The 22007-nt window shown below is 47.5% G+C and overlaps 2 protein-coding genes across 10 annotated transcripts; one reads left to right on the top strand and one right to left on the bottom strand.

The window, feature by feature from the left end:
- Positions 1–43: 43 nt before the first annotated feature.
- Positions 44–6840, bottom strand: calua (calumenin a). Of its 2 annotated transcripts, none has more exons than XM_084701231.1 (7): positions 6822–6840; positions 2693–2913; positions 2377–2570; positions 2104–2270; positions 1944–2004; positions 1580–1779; positions 44–1488 (listed from the first exon to the last, which is right to left on the bottom strand). In XM_084701231.1, exons 2-7 carry the CDS (start codon positions 2908–2910, stop codon positions 1384–1386), a joined length of 945 nt encoding a protein of 314 aa, XP_084557357.1. In that variant the 5' UTR covers positions 2911–2913; positions 6822–6840; the 3' UTR covers positions 44–1383. The 2 variants fall into 2 exon arrangements, with proteins under 2 accessions (XP_084557357.1, XP_084557356.1); XM_084701230.1 differs by lacking the exon at positions 6822–6840 and adding an exon at positions 3518–3645.
- On the top strand, positions 6067–20978 carry upf2 (UPF2 regulator of nonsense mediated mRNA decay). 8 transcript variants are annotated; one of them, XM_084701227.1, is made up of 24 exons: positions 6067–6206; positions 7278–7652; positions 7816–8595; positions 8684–8844; positions 8973–9164; positions 9263–9403; positions 9635–9688; positions 9893–9996; positions 10096–10181; positions 10300–10408; positions 10528–10641; positions 10735–10851; positions 11553–11738; positions 11941–12144; positions 12536–12811; positions 12927–13110; positions 13518–13670; positions 14296–14447; positions 15295–15399; positions 15478–15576; positions 15673–15843; positions 18157–18298; positions 18658–18778; positions 19743–20978. In XM_084701227.1, exons 2-24 carry the CDS (start codon positions 7279–7281, stop codon positions 19747–19749), a joined length of 4032 nt encoding a protein of 1343 aa, XP_084557353.1. In that variant the 5' UTR covers positions 6067–6206; position 7278; the 3' UTR covers positions 19750–20978. The 8 variants fall into 8 exon arrangements, 7 of the variants coding, with proteins under 7 accessions (XP_084557353.1, XP_084557351.1, XP_084557352.1 ...); XM_084701225.1 differs by having other exon boundaries at positions 19740–20978; XM_084701226.1 differs by having other exon boundaries at positions 19653–20978.
- The last annotated feature ends 1029 nt before the right edge of the window (positions 20979–22007 follow it).

Below are 22007 nucleotides of genomic sequence, written 5' to 3'. Positions count from 1 at the left end.
AGGATGTATGCACAAGATGTACAGTACAATTGCAGCCACAAAGTAAATTTGCCAATTTAATTTTTTATTAAGAAACAGGCTGTGTACTCAGATAATACAGCATTTTGACAAAAACATAAACTGTACATTCTGTGCATGGAAAAATGATGTGCTGTTTATGTGAAATAACAGTTTTAAATGACAGCGCAAGAAACATAACATGTAGTGGCAGTTCTGCAAGGCATTGATAGATGAGAAATAATTTACTTGAGAAAACTGAATTAAAACAAAACTAGTCTAATTAGGGTTTATGCTTAACTCGTGAAGTAATAGCCCATATATTTTCAAAATTCTTATGTAAGACAAACATGTTTTGGTCTGAAAGGGGTTACACCATTTTAATTGTGAAAAGAAATAGTGGCTGTAAGGCGGTAGCAGTCTTCATTGACCCTTGCACAAGGCTCTCCTGGCTGGTGGTTTTGTGCATATTGTGGGTGGCCTGATGGAACTCATGGTTGTATAAATGCTGGTTGTGTATGTAGTTTTACTTTTCCATATGGATGTTGCTAATCAGCTAATGCCCTAGTAAAAGGAGATGGACAAACTCATAATGTGCCATGAACACAATATGTTTCACCATCCATTTATTTTAAACATTTTGCTATCAATAATATCCTAACTATTTATTTAAGGTTGCGATAACACTATGATAGGAACTGAACATTAATGTGTGTATAAATAGGATTTGCTTCTATTTTAGGGCAGCCTCTTTGTGCCAATAGGTGTAGCCAGAGAGCCATGGAGAGAAATGTATTTCCATGGCTCTGGACATCACATACTAGCATGCTTAGGCCAACACACGACTCCCATTGACAACGTATGTGGGTGTAATATCACCAGCCAAATTTTGCTTCTGAAAAAGGCCAGTGGATACCACCCTAAAGGAATTCTGAGGTGATCTGATGTTTCAGTCACATGTATATGTTGAAAGGCACACAATGGGTTGTTCTTTACTAAATAGGGGTCAAATGTAAACCTGTAAAAACAACACATGCTTTCCTCAAACATATTAATAGTTTCAGGGGGAAAACAGTCCAAGATACTTCTAAAATGAATATTCAGTGTTTCTGAGTGTATTATGTCAAATCTCAAAGTCAACAATAAAGAACATCAAGACTTTTACCAATATGTAATCTCATAAAACTAGAAAATGTAACACATTCCCAATTAGAAAAGGCATAAATGGAAGCCATACAATGTAAACACACCAGACTATGGTATCAAATGCCATCATGGACAGACAATCTATAGAAATTGTAGTGTTAAGATAGGTTTCATACAAAATAAATTATATTACTTATCAAATTAAGTTTAAAATTGGTTTGTCTAACTACACAAAATGACCTAAAACTCATCATGCCGTACTAGCGCCTCTCCAAAGTCAGTTGCTTGACTACCGACAAACAGGTCATACTTGTTCAGGATTTCCTCCTTGGTTAGCTTTCCATCCTAAAGAATGAAGGAAGTCAAACGACTCTGATTACACTGTTAACAGAGACGCATGCAACACATACTGTAATGGGTGAGAGAGCAAACTCACCTTGTCGGAGTCTGACTCGTAAACTAGGTGTTTGGCCTCGGCTTCTGCGTGGTCGTAGTCTGATGGTAGGATCCAGTCCATGGTCTCCTCCCTATCCATCTTTCCATCTTTGTTCTTGTCCCGGAACTCTGAGAACTGCTCGCGCTCAGTTGCCACCCACTCCGGCTCCTCCATTTCATCCTCATGGTTGTACATGTCACCTAGGAGAGGAGGAGGATGGAAAATGGACATGGAAACGTGTTGTATGCGCCAGACATGAATAATGTGTGTTGTGTTATTACAGGCTTACTGTATGCTCGTTTTCAATGTTGTGTATTGCTTTTTCACAGTGCTACAGTTGTAAATTCAACTGTTCTGGTCTTACCAATGTACTCATCCAGGTCAATAAAGCCGTCACCATTCTTATCAATATCCTCCATGGTTTCCTTTCATTGAAGCAGGAAGGAGAGAAATTATTTAGAACAAGGTGGTCTAGTTTTACTGCATTTTAAAAACTTTTCTGCAAGTAGGATGTTCAAACTTACCAGCACCACAATATCTTTCATATGGTCATAGTCCTCAGGGTGAAGGAAAGCTGTAAACTCCTCTTTGTCAGCTATCTGGTCTTCATTTTTGTCTGCCATTTTGAACCGCCTTTCATCTCTAGCCATCATCCTCTGATAGTCGTAGCTATCGTCTGGCTCCGGGTCATCTGGTTGACAGGAAGTTGTCAAGTCAGTCAATCATTGGAAGAAAAACATATAATGCACCAATGAGTTCATCTACTGGGCCAGTATTTGTGTAGTGGCGCTGCTTACCCAGATAGGTGCCATAAGTGACATTCCTGTACTCCTCCCATGAGATCATCCCATCGTTGTTCATGTCAAAGTCCTTCCACTGACGGTCCACATTGTCATATATATACTTCTTTTGAGCTTTCTTGATCCAAGCTTTCAACTCAGCCTCAGTCACAAAACCATCCCCATCACCATCAATCTTACCCACAATTATCCTGGAGGAAGTGATCATGTCAATATCATTAATGTACAAAATACACAGCGCTGGTACAATCCCTGGTGCCCTTTGGTTCAAACAGAATTGTGCATTTTAACTGAGTGCATTTTCTTTCCTCACCCCAGTCTGCGTTTGCTCTCCTCCGGAGTGAGGTCATCAAAGGTCTTGGCCTGCTCCTTGCCCAGGAAAGCTTCATGGTCGTACTCGAAGCCTTCAGCGTCGACATGCTCCCGGCTGCTCAGCGGAGCCTCATGGTGAGTGCGCTCCTTCTTCTCTGTGGGCTTGCTGGTGGCGTAGACCACACAGAGGGCAAAGCACATCAGCAGTGGCCTGATCATTTTCTTAACAAGAGAGAGGAGAAGATTGTTAAGAGAGACAACAAACCTACAACAGTACTGTTTACCATACAACACTGTTTGAGGGTCTAACAGGATGTAAACAGAAGCCTCTCATCTGAACTCATCTAAATGAGGACCCAAAGTGCATACTAAGAAGTTCGTTTTGGAGACTAACATTGCTGGGATGTTATCCACACATACTTGAGATTTTGAAATATGCATGATGACGAAATATTAATCAACATGAGTTGGTCATTTGAATTGCCTCAATGTTACAAGCATTTAACTTCCCACAAGGACAGTCAGTAACCGAACATGGAAAGAAATATATATGAATATAACTCAACTATTGCGTTTGCTGCATTTTGCATGATTCCATAATAGAAAATGTAACGTTTTAGGTTCGGTAAAACAAACAAATTGTATTCACATTTTAAACTATATTTAAAGTAGCTATCCTTGACACCAATGTCTGCCCGCAAGCTCACAGATCAGCTGGTGTCAAGGAATGCGACAAGTAGCGCACCAAGGGAAAAATAGTTAAGCTAAAAATATAACACAGGCTGTCAAAGTGCTGTTCATACATCATTATAACAGATCTACCTACCTTACTGATTATTCCACAATAATGATAAGACCACTTTTTAAGCCTTTACACGTTTGATGTCCACCGACTCCAGAACCAAGCATCAATCCGTTTCCTACAGTCAGTTTCCAGATATAAACCAATGAGGTTGCTCATGCAGACCACCTCGAACATTGATTGGTCCACTTCAGCAGAAAATTTTTTGGCAGATGAGTTTATGGTACATAGCTCATCGCACTCGCAAGTGGTTGGCTAACAACAACAAATAGTAGTATTTGCCCCAATCTAAAATTTGAAACAGAATTTGTGGTGAAAACGCAACAGCTCATCATGGTTATCCGATTGGCTGCTACTTGCCACGTAGACAGCTGATAGTTAAGGCCATTTTAGCTTGATGGACACGAGTGCGTTTGTTTATTAGCCTATAGAACTAAATTGAACAAATAATTGATCACAATCCTTCAACTGAATATTAAATATTCTCAGCAGAATTTGTTTTGATTTCCATTAGAATTGAGAATAAAGCGAGCATTATGGCAAGCTAAATTAGCTTCACATTTAGGGTGTGTTTTGCTGTTTCATTAATGGCATCTTACCTCATCCATATAAAACACGTTTTACTTAAGCGATTTGTTATAACATCTTTCATTCAAAGAAACTAACCCTATAATCCTGTTCATAGGCGATTTTACCGCGGGTACAGGGAGTACCTTAACACATTTTAAAATCTACTATAAATTTTGGGCATGTTTTTTTGTAAGCAAATTTGCACTATAATGCAACTGGGGATGCAAAACCTGGAATCGCCATGATCTCCCAGGACTTTAAATGGGAATCTAAATAGCCCATTTTTAGTCCGTGTGGTTATCTAAACTAAAGCTACAAGATGTGTGGACTGACATATCCATCATGATTACCTCTGCCCTCTATGCTTGCGTGTAAAAAGGGCTATGCAAATACATTTGATTTGATAATCTTCACGATAAGACAGACGTTTTTAGTTGTTGTTGATAAGACAGACATATTTACAGAAATATAATCATTACGTTTTCCCAAGGCACCACATTCGCAATGAACAATTTTTTTTCTTCCCGCAGTGACATACACAGGCTATAGATAGCCTACATACTGTGAAGGAATGATAATTATACTGCTAATCGATGCTGCTATACCAATCACTACCTCAAGTATATACAATGTGTAATGCGTTATACTAAAACATATATCCAATTGTGATCAATTGATTTATTAAGGAACAGATGGGATCAGACAACAGGATGTGTCTGTGTAAACTAAGGTCCTGCTGAAATGTATCAGTATAGTAAGATCGTGCTAGAATGTAACTTTGGTGTATGGGCAAGAATGCCGATGTCAGGCAAACTGTCAGGGGAGGCAAGTTTGTGATGCTCAGAGACCACCGTGAGCACAATACGGGGCCACTCAGTTCATGGGAAGAATGTCAACTTGGGAGAAAAGGTAATGCTGGGACTATAACTCTGCTTCAGGATGAATTAGACCCGCCGGTCTGACTACCTTTGGATGTACAACCCCTGTTCTATGCCCCCCCCCCCCCCTTGGAGACCCTGCCCCCACCTGCCCCGATACATCACCAAACCCCTGGTCTGACCCCCCTTTTCCTTGGAGACCCTGTCCTCACCTGCTCCTATGCATCATCAGACCATGGACTGGTCTGCCCCCACTTTCTCTTGGAGACACAGCCCCCTTTCCTTGGAGACACAGCCCCCTTTCCCTGGAAACACAGCTCCCACCACCCTGCACATCATCTGGACCTTGGGATGATCTACTCCCTACCCTGGAGAACCCCCCCCCCCTCTCTCTCTGCCCCCCTCTCTCTCTGAACGTCACCAGATCCTTGGACTGCCCACCATGTGCCACCACGAACGCCCTGGACATTTAATTGGATAACCACATTCCCACCCCATGGTCTTCTGACCAATCAACTATCAAAGTTCTCCCTCTCTGGGGGGTACAAGACCTGTCTCAGGGAGACAGAACTTGGACTGGGCAGAACTCTGATCTTTGTCAGGACCACTTTCTCAACAAAGGCCTTCGTTTGATCTATTCTGTGACTCTGTTTCTGTGAAGCTGCATTGTCATCGATTGATTCATTGTAATAGACTAAGAACATCCTGATGTGTTGTTTTCATTGTGTATTCTTGTGATTGCATCATTTCTTCTTATTAAACTACAAATAACTTGGTCCGGTATTTAACCTTGTATCATTCTCCACTACCCAGTTAAAAAATACATACATAATATCTAATGATGGATATATTTATAGTAAAACAGTGACATTGATATAAACATACGTATATTTGTTTGCTACAACCAATAAAAGCCCAAAACTATCAGCGCAAGTTCACACACCTCCATTTTCGCCTGGCTAGTTCTGATCCTGAAGACACACTCCCTCGTGTCAATTGTAACTTTGCCTGTTCAAATGTCTATGACCCGTATTTTTATACATTCAAATTTTCTTAAATGCATTAGTAGTATATCACAGTGCAGATTTTAGAACATTAAACAACGTTTAATTCGCACGAGCAGACTAGAACCGAAAATAATTACATAAACTTGTATCAGGCAAAATTCTCGAGACCTAATTGTTATGGTCCTTTAGTCCAAATGATCACAGGGGGATATTTTACCCGTCGCTCAAGCCCTATGTTTATGTTGTCAGAAATCGAAGGTAACAACACTATTGTAGTATATTTTTGTCATTGAACACTTGTATAATTCACAGAAATATTGCAGATGCTGTTTTGTCAATGTGTGGCGTATCAGCGCCACTGTGATAAAAGCTCGTGCGCTGTTCAGTTATTTGTTTACCTCAACTGCTTCATGAAGAGGCCTACTAGCGTTTACCTAGCATAACAGCTTCTGTATTTTCATCAACCCAATGCTAAATTTCATATCTGATGTAGTCAGCCGAAATCATTGCAAAAGAACAATATCAGAGTTTCACTGTCATCATTCGCAATTTAATTTATATGTATGGAAACCAGTGTCGAGCTCAGTAGGGACGGGTTAGCTGTAGCCACCTAGTTAGCTGCAGTACTAGTTAGATAGAGCTACCTCGACGTCGTTAGCACACAGAACCAAAGCTACACAGCTCTACAGTATCCAACTTTTGACTTTAAGGGTGCGGTGAGATGACAATCCCTGGGCGGCTATATAATCACATCAATATTGCAGTTGCGTTTACTTAGCTAATCAGCCAAGTATGTTTTTAAAAATAAATATTAACGTATCCATATTTAATAAATACATTTTTAAAGCTAGCCTAGCTATCAAGCTAACAAACCTTACGTTGGCTATCTTCCTTAGCCACATTGCTAAGTTACAATGGTGAACGCGCCAACTCATTTGACATAGATAGCTAGCTAAGCTAATTCCTTGTTTCTTCTCTGGAATGTTGGTTAACATCTCTCGAGACCTTTTCTCATCAACGGCTAATCACTGTATATACATATTCATATGCATTGTTCATAATGCTTAGATAATTGGTGCTATTTGAACATGACAAGTTGCTTATGCGTTTCTTAACAGCGAGCAGACTTTCCGTAATTATACGAGCGTATACAAGATTGCACAAAAGTAGCTAAAGGAGTAGTCTATAGCTAGGCTATTAGCTAGAGCTAGAGCTAGATAACTGTCATCCGTAAATGGATGATAGCTTGGCTACAGATAGCACAGTAACTGTGATCATAGTTGCCTTTTAGGTGAAATGTATATGAACTAAGAATCTATTCCCGTCTAGGATGCCTGCTGAACGCAAGCGATCGGTAAACATGGATGAGAAAGAAGTTTGCTCATTCACTAATAAGGAGAAGGAAAAAGAGAGAGAAGGTGAAAGGCGGCCTCCTTCTTCCCGGGATAAATCAAAAGATGAAACCAAAATGAGTGGTAAGAAGGACAGCAGTAAAGCTGTTGAAGAGAAGAGGAGGCGGTTGGAAGAAGAAAAGAAAAAGAAAGAGGAGAAGGAGCGGAAAAAGAAAGAGGAGGAGAAACTTAAGGCAGAAGAAGAGCAAAAGAAGAAAGAGGAAGAAGAAAAACAACAGCAGGAAGAAGAAGAGAAGAAGCTTCAGGAGGAAGAAGCCCGAAAGCAACGAGAAGAGGAGGCTGCACAACTCAAGTAAGAGATCATACACAGAGTTCACGAGTGTGAGAAAAAGTTTAGCTGATGTTCACAAACGTGCATAGGTCAATTGTGGTTCATTTTCATGATACACGCAACACCTCACAGTAGCAGACCCTTGTGAATAAACCTTCATGCTATGACTTTTTTCCCCACACAGAGAGAAAGAGGAGAGCCACCAGCTGCATCAGGAGGCCTGGAAAAGTCACCAGTCCAGGAAGGAGCTGCGCGGTAAGAACCAGAATGTTCACGAGGGTCGACCTGAAGAGTCCTTTTTCAGCCGGCTGGACTCCAGCCTGAAAAAGAACACGGCCTTCGTCAAGAAGCTGCGTACCCTCACCGAGCAACAGCGGGACTCTCTTTCCAACGACTTTGGCTCACTCAACCTCAGCAAGTACATCGGCGAGGCTGTGAGTTCTGTGGTGGAGGCCAAGTTGAAGATCTCGGACGTGGGCTGTGCTGTGCACCTGTGCTCTCTCTTCCACCAGCGCTATGCGGAGTTCGCCCCACTGCTTCTGCAGGCCTGGAAGAAGCACTTTGAGGCACGGAAAGAGGAGAAGGCCCCCAACGTGAGCAAGCTGCGCACAGACCTCCGGTTCATTGCTGAGCTCACCATTGTGGGCCTCTTCACCGACAAAGAGGGCCTATCTCTCATCTACGAGCAGCTGAAGAATATTATCGGAACAGACCGGGAGACACACACACATGTGTCAGTGGTCATCAGCTTTTGTAAGCACTGCGGGGATGACATCGCTGGCCTGGTACCTCGCAAGATGAAGCTGGCAGCAGAGAAATTTGGTCTGGCTTTCCCTCCCAGTGAGATCATCAACACGGAGAAGCAGCAACCTTTCCAGAACCTTCTGAGGGAGTACTTCACCTCGCTTACCAAGCACCTGAAGAAGGACCACCGGGAGCTCCAGAACATCGAGCGGCAGAACAGGTGAGGGGAGCAGAATGAGATGTTTTTTGAGTCTGAATGTGTCTCTCCACGCGCTGACTGGGACGACCTCTGTGTGTCTCTCCTCCAGACGTATTCTCCACTCCAAAGGAGAGCTGAGTGAGGACAGACACAAGCAATATGAGGAGTTTGCTACCTCCTACCAGAAGCTTCTGGCAAATACCCAGTCACTGGCGGACCTGCTTGATGAGAACATGCCAGAACTCCCCCAGGATAAAACTGTGCAGGAGGGTAAGGGCTTTCATATAGACAAAGTAACAACATTTCTATAAGGCACTGTTGGGTCAGTGTCTTAGTGGGTGTCTGTGGGTGAGAGTGAGTGTCACGTGACACTTTCCCCCCCCCCCTCTGGATGGTAGAGCATGGTCCCGGCATTGACATCTTCACCCCTGGGAAGCCTGGGGAGTATGACCTGGAGGGGGGCATCTGGGAGGACGAAGACGCCCGCAACTTCTACGAGAACATGGTGGACCTCAAGGCTTTCGTCCCCGCCATCTTGTTCAAGGACAACGAAAAGAGCAACCAGGCTAAAGACAAAGAGGAGGCCAAAGGTACGTGGTCCAACAGGCACACACGCTCATTTCCCCCGTCGCGCTGTGTCCGCGATCGATGCCCGTGGACTAACTCCCACACGGCGTCCTGTCCTCAGATGCTGGGAAGGAGGCGGCCAGCACAGAGGAGCTGGAGCTGGAGCTGGAGGCCCTGGACATCGCTGACGACCCTCTGGAGCTGGAGGGAACCGACGAGGCGGAGAACGAAGAGCTGGCCAAGAAGCTGCTGGACGATCAAGGTAGAGACGGATCCACGCGGACCAGCGTGGTTCAAACTACTCCCAGTGAGCTATCAACGTGTGAGGATAAAGATGATAGAGTGAGAGAGTGAGAGAGTGAGAGAGTGAGAGAGTGAGAGAGTGAGAGAGAGAGAGAGAGAGAGAGAGAGAGAGAGAGAGAGAGAGAGAGAGAGAGAGAGAGAGTCGAATGGCTGTTCTTGAAGTGTGTGATGCGCGTGCTGTCTTTTGCAGGGTTCAGGTTAGGGTCAGGGAAAGGTCAGGGAAAGACGGCAATGGGCCGCTCAGGTATGTTTGAAAGGTGGACACACGTGTTTCATTGAGAACGCCATACAATAATCCACACGGGATGTCTTTTAAATCATTTTTTATTCCATGTCTATGTACCATGTCAACTAAATATTGAATCCGCAGGCTTCTTTTTGTGCTCTTCACCAGGTTTTTGGACTTGCACATGCAGCAGCTAACTGTTTGTCATGTCTGTATTTGCAGAACAAGAGGATGAGGAAGCCAGCACCGGCTCCCATCTTAAGCTTATAGTTGACGCATTCATCCAGCAACTCCCTAACTGTGTCAACAGAGACCTCATAGACAAGGCAAGACAACTCTTCCATACTGAAGGAGTATGGCCTTCCATTAGCGCCATATTGACATATTCTTATCTTCTAACAACATTGACTGTATGTGTGTGACAGGCTGCCATGGACTTCTGCATGAACATGAACACCAAGTCCAACAGGAGGAAGCTGGTCCGAGCGCTCTTCACAGTCCCCAGACAGAGGTCTGTCTCCCCCTGGCTGATGATCATTGTATTGTGTGTGTGTCTCCAGCAGAGGGCGCTCCTGTCCCTCATTTGAAGAGTGTTGTCCGTGGCTCTCACTGTGCCTGTTCTGTTGCAGGTTGGATCTTCTGCCCTTTTACTCCCGCCTGGTGGCCACCCTCCACCCCTGCATGTCAGACGTGGCTGAGGACCTGTGCTCCATGCTTAAAGGGGACTTCAGGTTCCATGTAGGTTCCTTTTGTTATTGCACCTAGCAATGCTAACTCTCTCTGTCACTTCTAAACCGATTCATTTGATACCAGGTCTGTGCTTAGCCTTCAAAATACATTCCTTTTGTGTCCCATAGATTCGGAAGAAAGACCAGATCAATATTGAGACGAAAAATAAAACCGTTAGGTTCATTGGAGAGCTGGCCAAATTCAAGATGTTTACCAAAACAGACACGCTTCATTGTCTGAAGGTAAGTGGTGTATGACGTGGAGGTCGTGGAGGTGTGGGCTGCTGCCCTGACTTCACGTCAGTGTGTGTTTGACCCGTCTGAGCGTCCCTGCAGATGCTGCTCTCTGACTTCTCCCACCACCACATCGAGATGGCCTGCACCCTGCTGGAGACCTGTGGACGCTTCCTGTTCAGATCCCCCGACTCCCATCTACGCACCAGCGTCCTCCTGGTACACACACACACTCACACACACTCAAGTTCAAGTCTTTTATTTGTCAGGTACACAGAACAACACAAGGTCAGACTGGGCACTGAAATTCTTAAGACAAGACAACGCAAGCACCTGGCATAACATAACATAAAAGTACACACACACACACAGGCACGCGCACACACTAAAACACACCCATGCACCCCTACAAGCATATGCGCATCCAGCCATGAAATTCCCTAAATTAGATGTCATCGTGTAACTCCCCCAGAACTCCCTGTGCCCAGAATCGTGCAGAGATGTCTGGTTTTAGAACTTCCGGAGGCCAATCCTGCTCTAATCTGGCTATTAATCTGGAATTAATGGTCCTAAACGGCTTTGGGACTAGGCTATTCAGGTCTTCAGAGCCACTGACTCAGGAGCTATTCATGGCTAAGTGTCTAACTGGGAGAAGCGAGACGTCACCATTTGTCTTGAATCTAGGTTTTAAGGCTCAGACAAAAGGTGAAGAGTATTATCTTCCACAGCCACCACTCACAGATCGAATATTTCTAGGCCTAAAATAAACTCAACCCACACTGATCAAAGGGATTTTCCATAAATGTTTTTCACACCTGATTTATCATTTAAATTCCACAGATAGTGTGTCGCCATATTTGGTTCAACCGTTATCGTGAGTGAGGACTCACAAAGTGTCATATCTCATGTGCGTGTTTCAGGAACAAATGATGCGTAAGAAGCAGGCTCAGCACCTGGACGCCCGCTACGTGACCATGGTGGAGAACGCCTACTACTACTGCAACCCCCCGCCCATGGAGAAGACCGTGCGCAAGAAGAGACCCCCCCTGCAGGAGTACATCCGCAAGCTGCTCTACAAGGACCTGTCCAAGGTCACCACGGAGAAGGTTAGACACGCATTACACGTGAGACCATCACCCAGCATCCTGGCCTGGACGAGAGCCAGCCTTTTAAACATGTGTCAATCCGCTCCCGGTGAGGAGTGTCTGCAGCGTGTTTGCTGTAGAAGCTTGTCCACGTGATCAGTCCCATGATCTGTGGTTCCTCTTGGTTACACCCTGGATGTGTTCTTCCTCCTCCTCCCTCCAGGTGTTGAGGCAGATGAGGAAGCTGCCCTGGCAGGACCCCGAGAGCAAAAGCTACCTGATCTGCTGCATGGTCAACATCTGGAACGTCAAGTACAACAGCATCCACTGTGTGGCTAACCTGCTGGCCGGCCTGGTGGCCTACCAGGAGGATGTGGGCATCCATGTGGTGGATGGTGTTCTGGAGGACATCCGCCTGGGCATGGAGGTAGGCAGGACACTGGGGAAAACAAGCCCGGAATGGGGAGCTATCCCTAGGCATGGAGGTAGGCAGGACACTGGGGAAAACAAGCCCGGAATGGGGAGCTATCCCTAGGCATGGAGGTAGGCAGGACACTGGGGAAAACAAGCCCGGAATGGGGAGCTATCCCTAGGCATGGAGGTAGGCAGGACACTGGGGAAAACAAGCCCGGAATGGGGAGCTATCCCTGGGCATGGAGGTAGGCAGGACACTGGGGAAAACAAGCCCAGGATTAGGAAAGACGGCTGTGGAATGAGGATGGATGAGGGTGGGCCAGCATGACATCAAGGTAGATAAATGGGACACTTTAGAGGACAGCTCCCCCTCACCTCTGCACATCCCTCTCTCCACCTTGCAGGTGAACCAGCCCAAGTTCAACCAGCGCAGGATCAGCAGTGCCAAGTTCCTGGGGGAGCTCTACAACTACCGCATGGTGGAGTCTGCCGTTGTCTTCCGCACCCTGTTCTCCTTCATCTCGTTCGGGGTGAACCCCGACGGCATCCCCAGCCCCCTGGACCCCCCCGAGCACCTGTTCCGCATCCGCATGGTGTGCACCCTGCTGGACACCTGCGGCCAGTACTTTGACCGAGGCTCCAGCAAGAGGAAGCTGGACTGCTTCCTGATCTACTTTCAGGTATGGCTGCTCAAATAACTTGCTCTTATAAGCTTAGCTCTGTCAGGTTCACTGGCACTCTCCTTCCCACAGTTATAATGTGAACAGCTCGTCAAGGTGTGTGTGTGTTCTCCAGCGGTACATCTGGTGGAAGAAGAGTGTAGAGTTGTGGAGTGCCGACCATCCCTTCCCCATAGACATTGACTACATGATCAGTGACACCCTGGAGATGCTCCGGCCCAAGATGAGGCTCAGCTGCTCCCTGGAAGAGGCCATCAAACAGGTGGCTGAGCTGGAGAGGGAAGTCCTGGTCAAACTAGGTACGACGCGTGCACAGCCACACAGCCGCATGCAGAGAGGGTGGAGCAGCTCCTCTGGTTGGCCCACTCCTGCTCTCTGTTGTCCCTGATGAGCGGCATTCCTCCGTGTGTGGGAGGATTCACCTTTGTTGCCCTTTGTCTCTCTGTCAGACGAGTTTCTTCACTCTCTACACACACACACACACACACACACATAGAGTAGCCAAACCAGCTCACAGCCATAAACTGGTACTGAAACCCGCATGCCTAAAATACTTCTGTCATTTTTGGCAGCGGTGTAGTGTGGCTTGAGCAATCGGGTTTCAGCCTGCACCACAATCTACACTTTGTGAAACATTGCCAGCATACGCTATCTCAGCATGTACACTGATTCCCCTCGACTAACGCCAGTGAGTTTGCTGCAGTAGAATTGGAAATCAAAGTGCTGGAGAGGCAGATGAGGACAGGGAGACAGAGCAGGGAGAAAGCAGAGGAAGAAAAGAGGGGAACTGCCTGCGCTAGGGAAGAGAAAGAGGCGGAAGAGGAGAACCAGGAGATAAAGACGGGGATTCCTGTGGCAGGTGTAATGAGTCACTGTGTAAATATACAGGCCCTTGTAAATGCACAGACACAAAGCATTGTTCTGGGTTTCAAGGTGTTGATCGGAAACATGCGGGACTGCTCCTAATAGCCCTACCTTGTGTGTGCGTGTCGGATCTCTGTGTGTGTGTGTGTGTGTGTATCTGATGAAGAAGAGGGAAGAGTGATTGATGAGGGTGACTGTGGGCCCTGGCTGAACACTGGCCCGTTGTTGTACCTTTCATCCGATCACCGGGATAAGGCATTCCTCAGTCCTCTGCTGAACCGAGGCCTGCTGTTTCCAGCCAGGGCCTCGTCCCCTCTCCTGAGCCCTACCCCAGCACTGTCAGACCAGCCGGAAGGCCAGAGAGACCTGCTCTCTAGGTTCTGTGTACAAACCACCCCAACTGTTCCAGTTAGGCTCAATTAGGCCCCTGTAGCTTAAGCTTGAAGAACATAAAAGTTTTTTTTTTGTCTGGGATATAATCTGTCATTATATTCCTGGCCTGCTTGTAATCATACTATTCAGAATCTGGGAGCAGCAAAGCCAGCTCAGTCTGTGTGTGTGTGTGTGTGTGTGTAACTGTGTGTGTGTGTGTAACTGTGTGTGTCCCCGCCCCCCCGCAGGTCTGGCCATGGAGAAGGACGGCCGGTGCTCCAGCGCCTTGGGAGAAGGAGAGGCTCTGGATGAGGAGGACGACGATGATGATGAGGAGGGAGGGGCGGAGACCGAGGAACAGTCCGGCAACGAGAGCGAGATGAACGAGCCAGAGGAGGAGGTGAGTCCATCGCTCCCCTCCAGACACAGCCTCCAGTGCTGCCTGCCTGCCTGCTTCAGCTGAACCAGGCACAGCCTCCAGTGCTGCCTGCCTGCCTGCTTCAGCTGAACCAGGCACAGCCTCCAGTGCTGCCTGCCTGCCTGCTTCAGCTGAACCAGGCACAGCCTCCAGTGCTGCCTGCCTGCCTGCTTCAGCTGAACCAGGCACAGCCTCCAGTGCTGCCTGCCTGCCTGCTTCAGCTGAACCAGGCACAGCCTCCAGTGCTGCCTGCCTGCCTGCTTCAGCTGAACCAGGCACAGCCTCCAGTGCTGCCTGCCTGCCTGCTTCAGCTGAACCAGGCACAGCCTCCAGTGCTGCCTGCCTGCCTGCTTCAGCTGAACCAGGCACAGCCTCCAGTGCTGCCTGCCTGCCTGCTTCAGCTGAACCAGGCACAGCCTCCAGTGCTGCCTGCCTGCCTGCTTCAGCTGAACCAGGCACAGCCTCCAGTGCTGCCTGCCTGCCTGCTTCAGCTGAACCAGGCACAGCCTCCAGTGCTGCCTGCCTGCCTGCTTCAGCTGAACCAGGCACAGCCTCCAGTGCTGCCTGCCTGCCTGCTTCAGCTGAACCAGGCACAGCCTCCAGTGCTGCCTGCCTGCCTGCTTCAGCTGAACCAGGCACAGCCTCCAGTGCTGCCTGCCTGCCTGCCTGCTTCAGCTGAACCAGGCACAGCCTCCAGTGCTGCCTGCCTGCCTGCCTGCTTCAGCTGAACCAGGCACAGCCTCCAGTGCTGCCTGCCTGCCTGCTTCAGCTGACACGTCTGTTTGGTAAAGACATGAACCACAACACACAAATCCCCTGTGTGTTCCAGGAAGGGTCAGAGAACGAGGAGGAAGAGAGGGAGGAAGAGGAGGAGGAGAACACGGACTACCTGACCGACTCCAACAAGGAGAACGAAACTGACGACGACAGCAATGTAAGACGCTGGGTTTATCTGTCTGTAGCGTGTGTGTGTGTGCTATGTTCCTAAACACCCGGTGCTGACCCCTGGCAGGAGGTGACCATCCGCGGTGGGGGGCTGAAGCACGTGGCCTGTGCTGAGGACGAGGACTTCATCCAGGCTCTGGATAAGATGATGCTGGAGAACCTTCAGGTAACCCACTCCTGCTCCTCCCGCCCCTGGCTTCTGCCCAGGCCGTCCCCCCCCCCACCCTCAGGAGGTCTCACCGTGTGTGTGTCCATTGTTTAGCAGCGCAGCGGCGAGGCGGTCAAGGTGCACCAGCTGGACGTAGCCATCCCCCTGCAGCTGAAGAGCCAGCTGAAGAAGGGGCCCGGACCAGCATGCACTGGGGAGGGCGACGCAGACGGCTCCGACACCATGCAGTTTGTCATGCTCACGCGCAAGGGCAACAAGCAGCAGGTACACACACACACACACACGTATATGCCCTATTTTCCTCCACACTGGGTCAGTTAGCTCTCTCCACAGATTGGGCAGTGTTAGACAGCCTCTGCAATAATATTGACTCATGTGTTGCAGCCGTGTGTGTGTTTAGGCACCCTCCACGGTGGAATGTGTGGTTTGGGGGCAGAGACCAGCTCACGGACTGTAGGGTGTGTCCAGTTTTTATCCAGAGAGTTTTGGAAAAGTAGTCGACACTCGACACACAAGTTTTAGACAGAACATTACTGAATGAGGACCTCTATGCAAACAGCATTATTGTTATTTCCTCAGAGACGGACTCCGTCAAGGACTGGGACACATCCCGTCATTGTTAATATTTCGAGGCATTTATGAAGGAGGGATGACGTTTTAGTTGTAAGCACAGCTTGGAAGCCTGCAGTGGGCTGAGTGAATCCTGGGGTGGGCCCTGGAGAAAGGGCTCCTGTCTGAGTTCAGGAACACGTCTGTTACATGATGTACCTGGATCCCAGCTAGAATGAACCCACCCATCTCTCACACTCTCACTCTCTCACACACACGCACATTCCGATGGGAGTGCCCTGCTTTCTCCAGAGGGCTCCTCAGAAAAACACACTTCAAAGCCTAGAATGGAATCATTAAATGAATGGAATGGTTTTTGCGAAATAGTGTTTGGCCCTCTACATTTATGTGGCTTCGACTCCCAGCTGTCGTACTGGCAACTCTGAACGTTCCTCCCTCTCTCCCCCTCCTGCAGTATAAGATCTTGAATGTTCTTCTCTCCCTCCCCCTTCTGCTGTATAAAATCTGGAACATTCCTCTCTCTCTCCCCCTTCTGCTGTATAAGATCTTGAACGTTCCTCCCTCTCTCCCCCTCCTGTATTATAAGATATTGAACATTCCTCCCTCTCTCCCCCTCCTGCAGTATAAGATCTTGAACGTTCCTCCCTCTGTCCCCCTCCTGCAGTATAAGATATTGAACGTTCCTTCCTCTGTCCCCCTCCTGCAGTATTAGATCTAGAACGTTCCTCCCTCTGTCCCCCTCCTGCAGTATAAGATCTTGAACATTCCTCCCTCTGTCCCCCTCCTGCAGTATAAGATCTTGAACGTTCCTTCCTCTGTCCCCCTCCTGCAGTATAAGATCTTGAACGTTCCTTCCTCTGTCCCCCTCCTGCAGTATAAGATCTTGAACATTCCTCCCTCTGTCCCCCTCCTGCAGTATAAGATCTTGAACATTCCTCCCTCTGTCCCCCTCCTGCAGTATAAGATCTTGAACATTCCTCCCTCTGTCCCCCTCCTGCAGTATAAGATCTTGAACGTTCCTCCCTCTGTCCCCCTCCTGCAGTATAAGATCTAGAACGTTCCTCCCTCTGTCCCCTCCTGCAGTATAAAATCTTGAACGTTCCTCCCTCTGTCCCCCTCCTGCAGTATAAGATCTTGAACGTTCCTCCCTCTGTCCCCCTCGTGCAGTATAAGATCTTGAACATTCCTCCCTCTGTCCCCCTCCTGCAGTATAAGATCTTGAACGTTCCTCCCTCTGTCCCCCTCCTGCAGTATAAGATCTAGAACGTTCCTCCCTCTGTCCCCCTCCTGCAGTATAAGATCTTGAACGTTCCTCCCTCTGTCCCCCTCCTGCAGTATAAGATCTTGAACGTTCCTCCCTCTGTCCCCCTCCTGCAGTATAAGATCTTGAACATTCCTCCCTCTGTCCCCCTCCTGCAGTATAAGATCTTGAACGTTCCTCCCTCTGTCCCCCTCCTGCAGTATAAGATCTTGAACATTCCTCCCTCTGTCCCCCTCCTGCAGTATAAGATCTTGAACGTTCCTCCCTCTGTCCCCCTCCTGCAGTATAAGATCTTGAACATTCCTCCCTCTGTCCCCCTCCTGCAGTATAAGATCTTGAACGTTCCTCCCTCTGTCCCCCTCCTGCAGTATAAGATCTTGAACATTCCTCCCTCTGTCCCCCTCCTGCAGTATAAGATCTTGAACATTCCTCCCTCTGTCCCCCTCCTGCAGTATAAGATCTTGAACATTCCTCCCTCTGTCCCCCTCCTGCAGTATAAGATCTAGAACGTTCCTCCCTCTGTCCCCCTCCTGCAGTATAAGATCTTGAACATTCCTCCCTCTGTCCCCCTCCTGCAGTATAAGATCTTGAACATTCCTCCCTCTGTCCCCCTCCTGCAGTATAAGATCTAGAACGTTCCTCCCTCTGTCCCCCTCCTGCAGTATAAGATCTTGAACATTCCTCCCTCTGTCCCCCTCCTGCAGTATAAGATCTTGAACGTTCCTCCCTCTGTCCCCCTCCTGCAGTATAAGATCTTGAACGTGCCGCTGTCTTCTCACCTGGCGGCCAATCACTTCAACCAGCAGCAGGCTGAGCAGGAGGAGCGCATGCGCATGAAGAAGCTCACCCTGGACATCAACGAGAGACAGGAGCAGGAGGACTACCAGGGTAGGACACACACCACAGAGACGCACACCACAGGGACACACACCACGGAGACACACACACATTTACATTTAGTCATTTAGCAGATGCTCTTTTCCAGAGCGATTTACAGTAAATACAGGGACATTCCCCCCCGAGGCAAGTAGGGTGAAGTTGCCCAAGGACACAACGTCATTTGGCACGACGGGGAATTGATCCGGCACCCTTCTGATTACGAGCCCAACTCCCTCACCGCTCAGCCATCTGACTCCCCCGCGTGTGTGTCCCCACACCACGGGGACACACACGGAGTGAGGACATGAGGGGCTTTTGTGTGGTTGTGTTAACCCTGTGTGTGTGTGTGTGTGTGTGTGTGCGTGCAGAGATGATGCAGTCCCTGGCCCAGCGTCCGGCTCCGGCCAACACCAACCGAGAGCGTCGGCCACGCTACCAGCACCCTAAAGGTGCTCCCAACGCCGACCTCATCTTCAAGACTGGAGGAAGGTGAGACTCCATCCTAACTGGAGAACACACACACACACACTAGCTCTAGAACACACACACCATACAGTGTTAACAGCTGGGGGTTTAAAGTGGACATTAGAGTGGATCTCGTGTAATGTGCCGGTCACTTAACTGATCTCTACACCTGAACAGAAGGCTTGAGAAATGAGGGAGACAAGAAAGGCAAGACAGACAGAAGGAGCAAGAGAGCAGCGAGATATGAGGTCCAGGAGCAAGAGAGCAGCGAGATATGAGGTCCAGGAGCAAGAGAGCAGCGTGATATGAGGTCCAGGAGTCTAGAGGCAGCCAGATAAGCCGGCTGTGCCTCCGAGAGCTGCTCCCACCAGTTGATATGAGGACCTTAGGTTGTTTAGTTAAGTTGTCTGAAGCAGATGTCCCTCCTGAACTCTGCCCTTTGTGTTTAATTCCAAATGCTGTGTTTCTCACGCATTTATTCTCTTATTTATTCTTGTGTAAAAATGAGGAAAAAGTTTAAAATAAAGATTGCTTTAAAAAAATAAATTTCACAACTACATCAGCTTGTTTCTTGTGTGTCCTTTGATGAAGGAATTAGTGTGACAAAAGCAGAGTGGATATTTAAACGCCATACTCTCACATTAGCCTCACCGGAATGTATGCATAATACCAAGCAGGCAGGCTCAGAACTGTGGTTTGAGAAATCTGTATGTAACAATTCTTTTTGATCATGGTTGGGGTTAATCTGTTCATTACGATATCCTGTTCAATAGCAACACATGGTTTTTAAGTCTGGGGCAGAGAGGTGGGAGGGCTGGAGGGATGAACAAGTAACTGAAAGTTTAAGACAGGACAGTGAATTAAAAAAAAATGGTGAACAAGTTGTGTTGTTGTCTAGGAGGTGATGGAGAGATGGAGGCGTAGAGGAGGCTGCTGTGGAAGGCAGCTGCTACAGTAACCTGCCGCTCTCCGCTCTCTCCTCCAGGAGACGCTGATGGAGTCTGGCCAAGGGAGCAAACAAGCGAGTGAGAGAGCGAGCGCAAACGAGAGAAAGAGAGAGAGAGAGAGACGTGTGGAGGACCGGTCTTGCTTGACCAGGGAGCAAGGCCGCCAGCCGCCCCCACTGACGCAAGCGCCTGACACCCAACCCTGCCGCTGCAGGAGGAAGAGGGAGGGAGGATGGGTGGGCAGGGTTCACCCCTTTCACCCAGTCTAGGGGGCCCAGGCCACCCCTTCCTTTCTGTCTGCCACCGGGCACGTCACCAGCACACAACCAACCACTTGTCTGAAGGAAGAAGCTCAAACAGTGGGGGAAAAAGACCTTGAAACGAATGACCAGCTGACTGGACGGATGGACAGACATGATCCCAGATAGACAGCCAGTCAGGCATCCAGACAGGGCCGCAGGCTTCCCTCAAAGACATGGATAGGGCTCTCACACACGCGCCAGAGAAGCGGAGAGAATATTCTGAATGTGTGTGTGTGTGTGAGAGAGAGAGAGGGAGAAAATGAAATGCTGGGTGGGTGGGGAGGGGGATTTTGAGATTGACTGTGCTTCTCTTTCTGGAAACATCTGTTATTCAGTGTTTTTTTCCTCCCCTCTGTCTACCTACATCACACACTGTATGTCACAAGACTGAGAGAAATAAGGGAGTGGGGAGGGAAGAGGGGATGGAGTCACCAAGCTACTGATGAGATGCTGTAACAGGCAGTCGAGGGAGGAGCCCAGAGGTGTACAGAGGGAGGACAGTGTGTGTGTTCCTGAGGACGACTGTGTTTCCCCCTGTTTAACGCTATCCCCGTTGGAATAACTTGTTGCGTTATGTTGCCGTGGTGATGACCCAGACAGGGGGTCTTAGCAAGAGACCAGCGATGACTGACCAGCGTTTCATCATCAGAAATAAGAATATATAAATGAGTATATATAGTCTTTATTTTTCCAGCATTTTGCATTCTAGGTGTTCCATTTTAGTTTCCCATGGAGTTATTTTTGATGATATTTGACTTTGTGTTGATTTGGGTTTCTGTGCTGTATTGTGGTAAAGCTTTTGGACAAATAGATAAGATACTATAAGCTGCCTCTGGAGTGTGAAACTCACTTACTATATCTTGTTTGATTCTTACTGTCTGTAGGTAATCTGTATTATACTGCATGGGCCATTCTGCACCAGCTTTGTACGCCATTCTGCCTAGTGTTATTAATAAAACGTTTGTTAATGATTAATTTTTGCCTTGCTTCCTTTTACTGTGTTGAGGATTTGTCTGACCTACGGCCTAATAGGAATTCTATTGTGTGTTAGTTTGATAGGGAGATGGGACTCTTGAGTGGGTGTGTCTGTCTGTTTCTAATTATGTGGCCCCAAACATGCTCATTTCCTCACTTCCTGTCTGCAGAACAACCTCTTACACATGCTCATATAAGCACAAATAATACACACCCTGAAAACTCCAGCGTCAGTTGCCTTCATTCACACTCCCAAAGTATAGATTCCAGAAGCTCTCTCTTTTTGCTGAAACACACACACACACACACACACATTACTTCACACACTCTTCGGGAGAGAGGTTCTCTGAGGAATCTGGGTGAAATGCTATGCAGCCAGAAAGCTCTCCCACTATGAACCGTCCAAGAAGTGTTACACCCACAGCTGTCTCAGCAGAATGGATTGAGGTTGAAACTACCAAATATAGCCTACAACTGCAGATACCAGTCTAAGATGAGATATAGTACTCAAAGGCAGCTTGTTTGCATCCTGTGTTCTTTCTCTAATCTCATCCATCTACTAGCTGATCCACTGGAGGTGAGAGCCATGGTGAATAATTCTCCACATGGTCAATCATTATAAGCCATCTAATGGTGCTATACATTCCATTGTAAAAGACCTCTGACGTATAACTCAAATATCTCATTAGACTGAGTTCATGTATATTAGTCTCTTTATTTAGTTAAAAATGTGCATTAAGTGTGCATGTGTGCATATCATACTGAACAAAACAACAGACATTTCAGAGTTAAGAAAGAAGTATAGAAAGGAAAGCTGTTGCATCTACCATGATAGCAGCAACATTGGATGATAAAGCACTCAAAAGACAATATAGAACTGTTCATTTGGACTCGTAGCCTATGCACCTTGAATTTTCAGAGCCTGCAAACTGTCTCCTGCACATCCCCTGTGTGTGTGTTTGTGTTTTTGTGTGTATGCAAAAACAATGTAAGTAGCACAATGTGCTACATCGGATCCTTCGATAATTA

This window comes from Hypomesus nipponensis, chromosome 7, assembly GCF_054491055.1.
Source record: "Hypomesus nipponensis isolate SF chromosome 7, ASM5449105v1, whole genome shotgun sequence".
NCBI classification, from domain to species: Eukaryota; Metazoa; Chordata; class Actinopteri; order Osmeriformes; family Osmeridae; genus Hypomesus; species Hypomesus nipponensis.
The sequence above is the reverse complement of the archived record's forward strand: the minus strand, read 5'-3'. Positions and strand labels throughout refer to the sequence as shown.

Bases quoted from the DNA above. Each gene is read 5' to 3' on its own strand.
- upf2 (XM_084701223.1), top strand. From the start codon at position 7,279: ATGCCTGCTGAACGCAAGCGATCGGTAAACATGGATGAGAAAGAAGTT. The intron at 10,642-10,734 runs GTAAGTGGTGTA...GCGTCCCTGCAG, and splicing joins ACACGCTTCATTGTCTGAAG to ATGCTGCTCTCTGACTTCTC. The intron at 15,844-18,156 runs GTACACACACAC...CCCCTCCTGCAG, and splicing joins GCAAGGGCAACAAGCAGCAG to TATAAGATCTTGAACGTGCC.
- calua (XM_084701231.1), bottom strand. From the start codon at position 2,910: ATGATCAGGCCACTGCTGATGTGCTTTGCCCTCTGTGTGGTCTACGCC. The intron at 2,571-2,692 runs GTGAGGAAAGAA...CACTTCCTCCAG, and splicing joins GAGAGCAAACGCAGACTGGG to GATAATTGTGGGTAAGATTG. The intron at 1,780-1,943 runs GTAAGACCAGAA...CTCCTCTCCTAG, and splicing joins TGACCTGGATGAGTACATTG to GTGACATGTACAACCATGAG.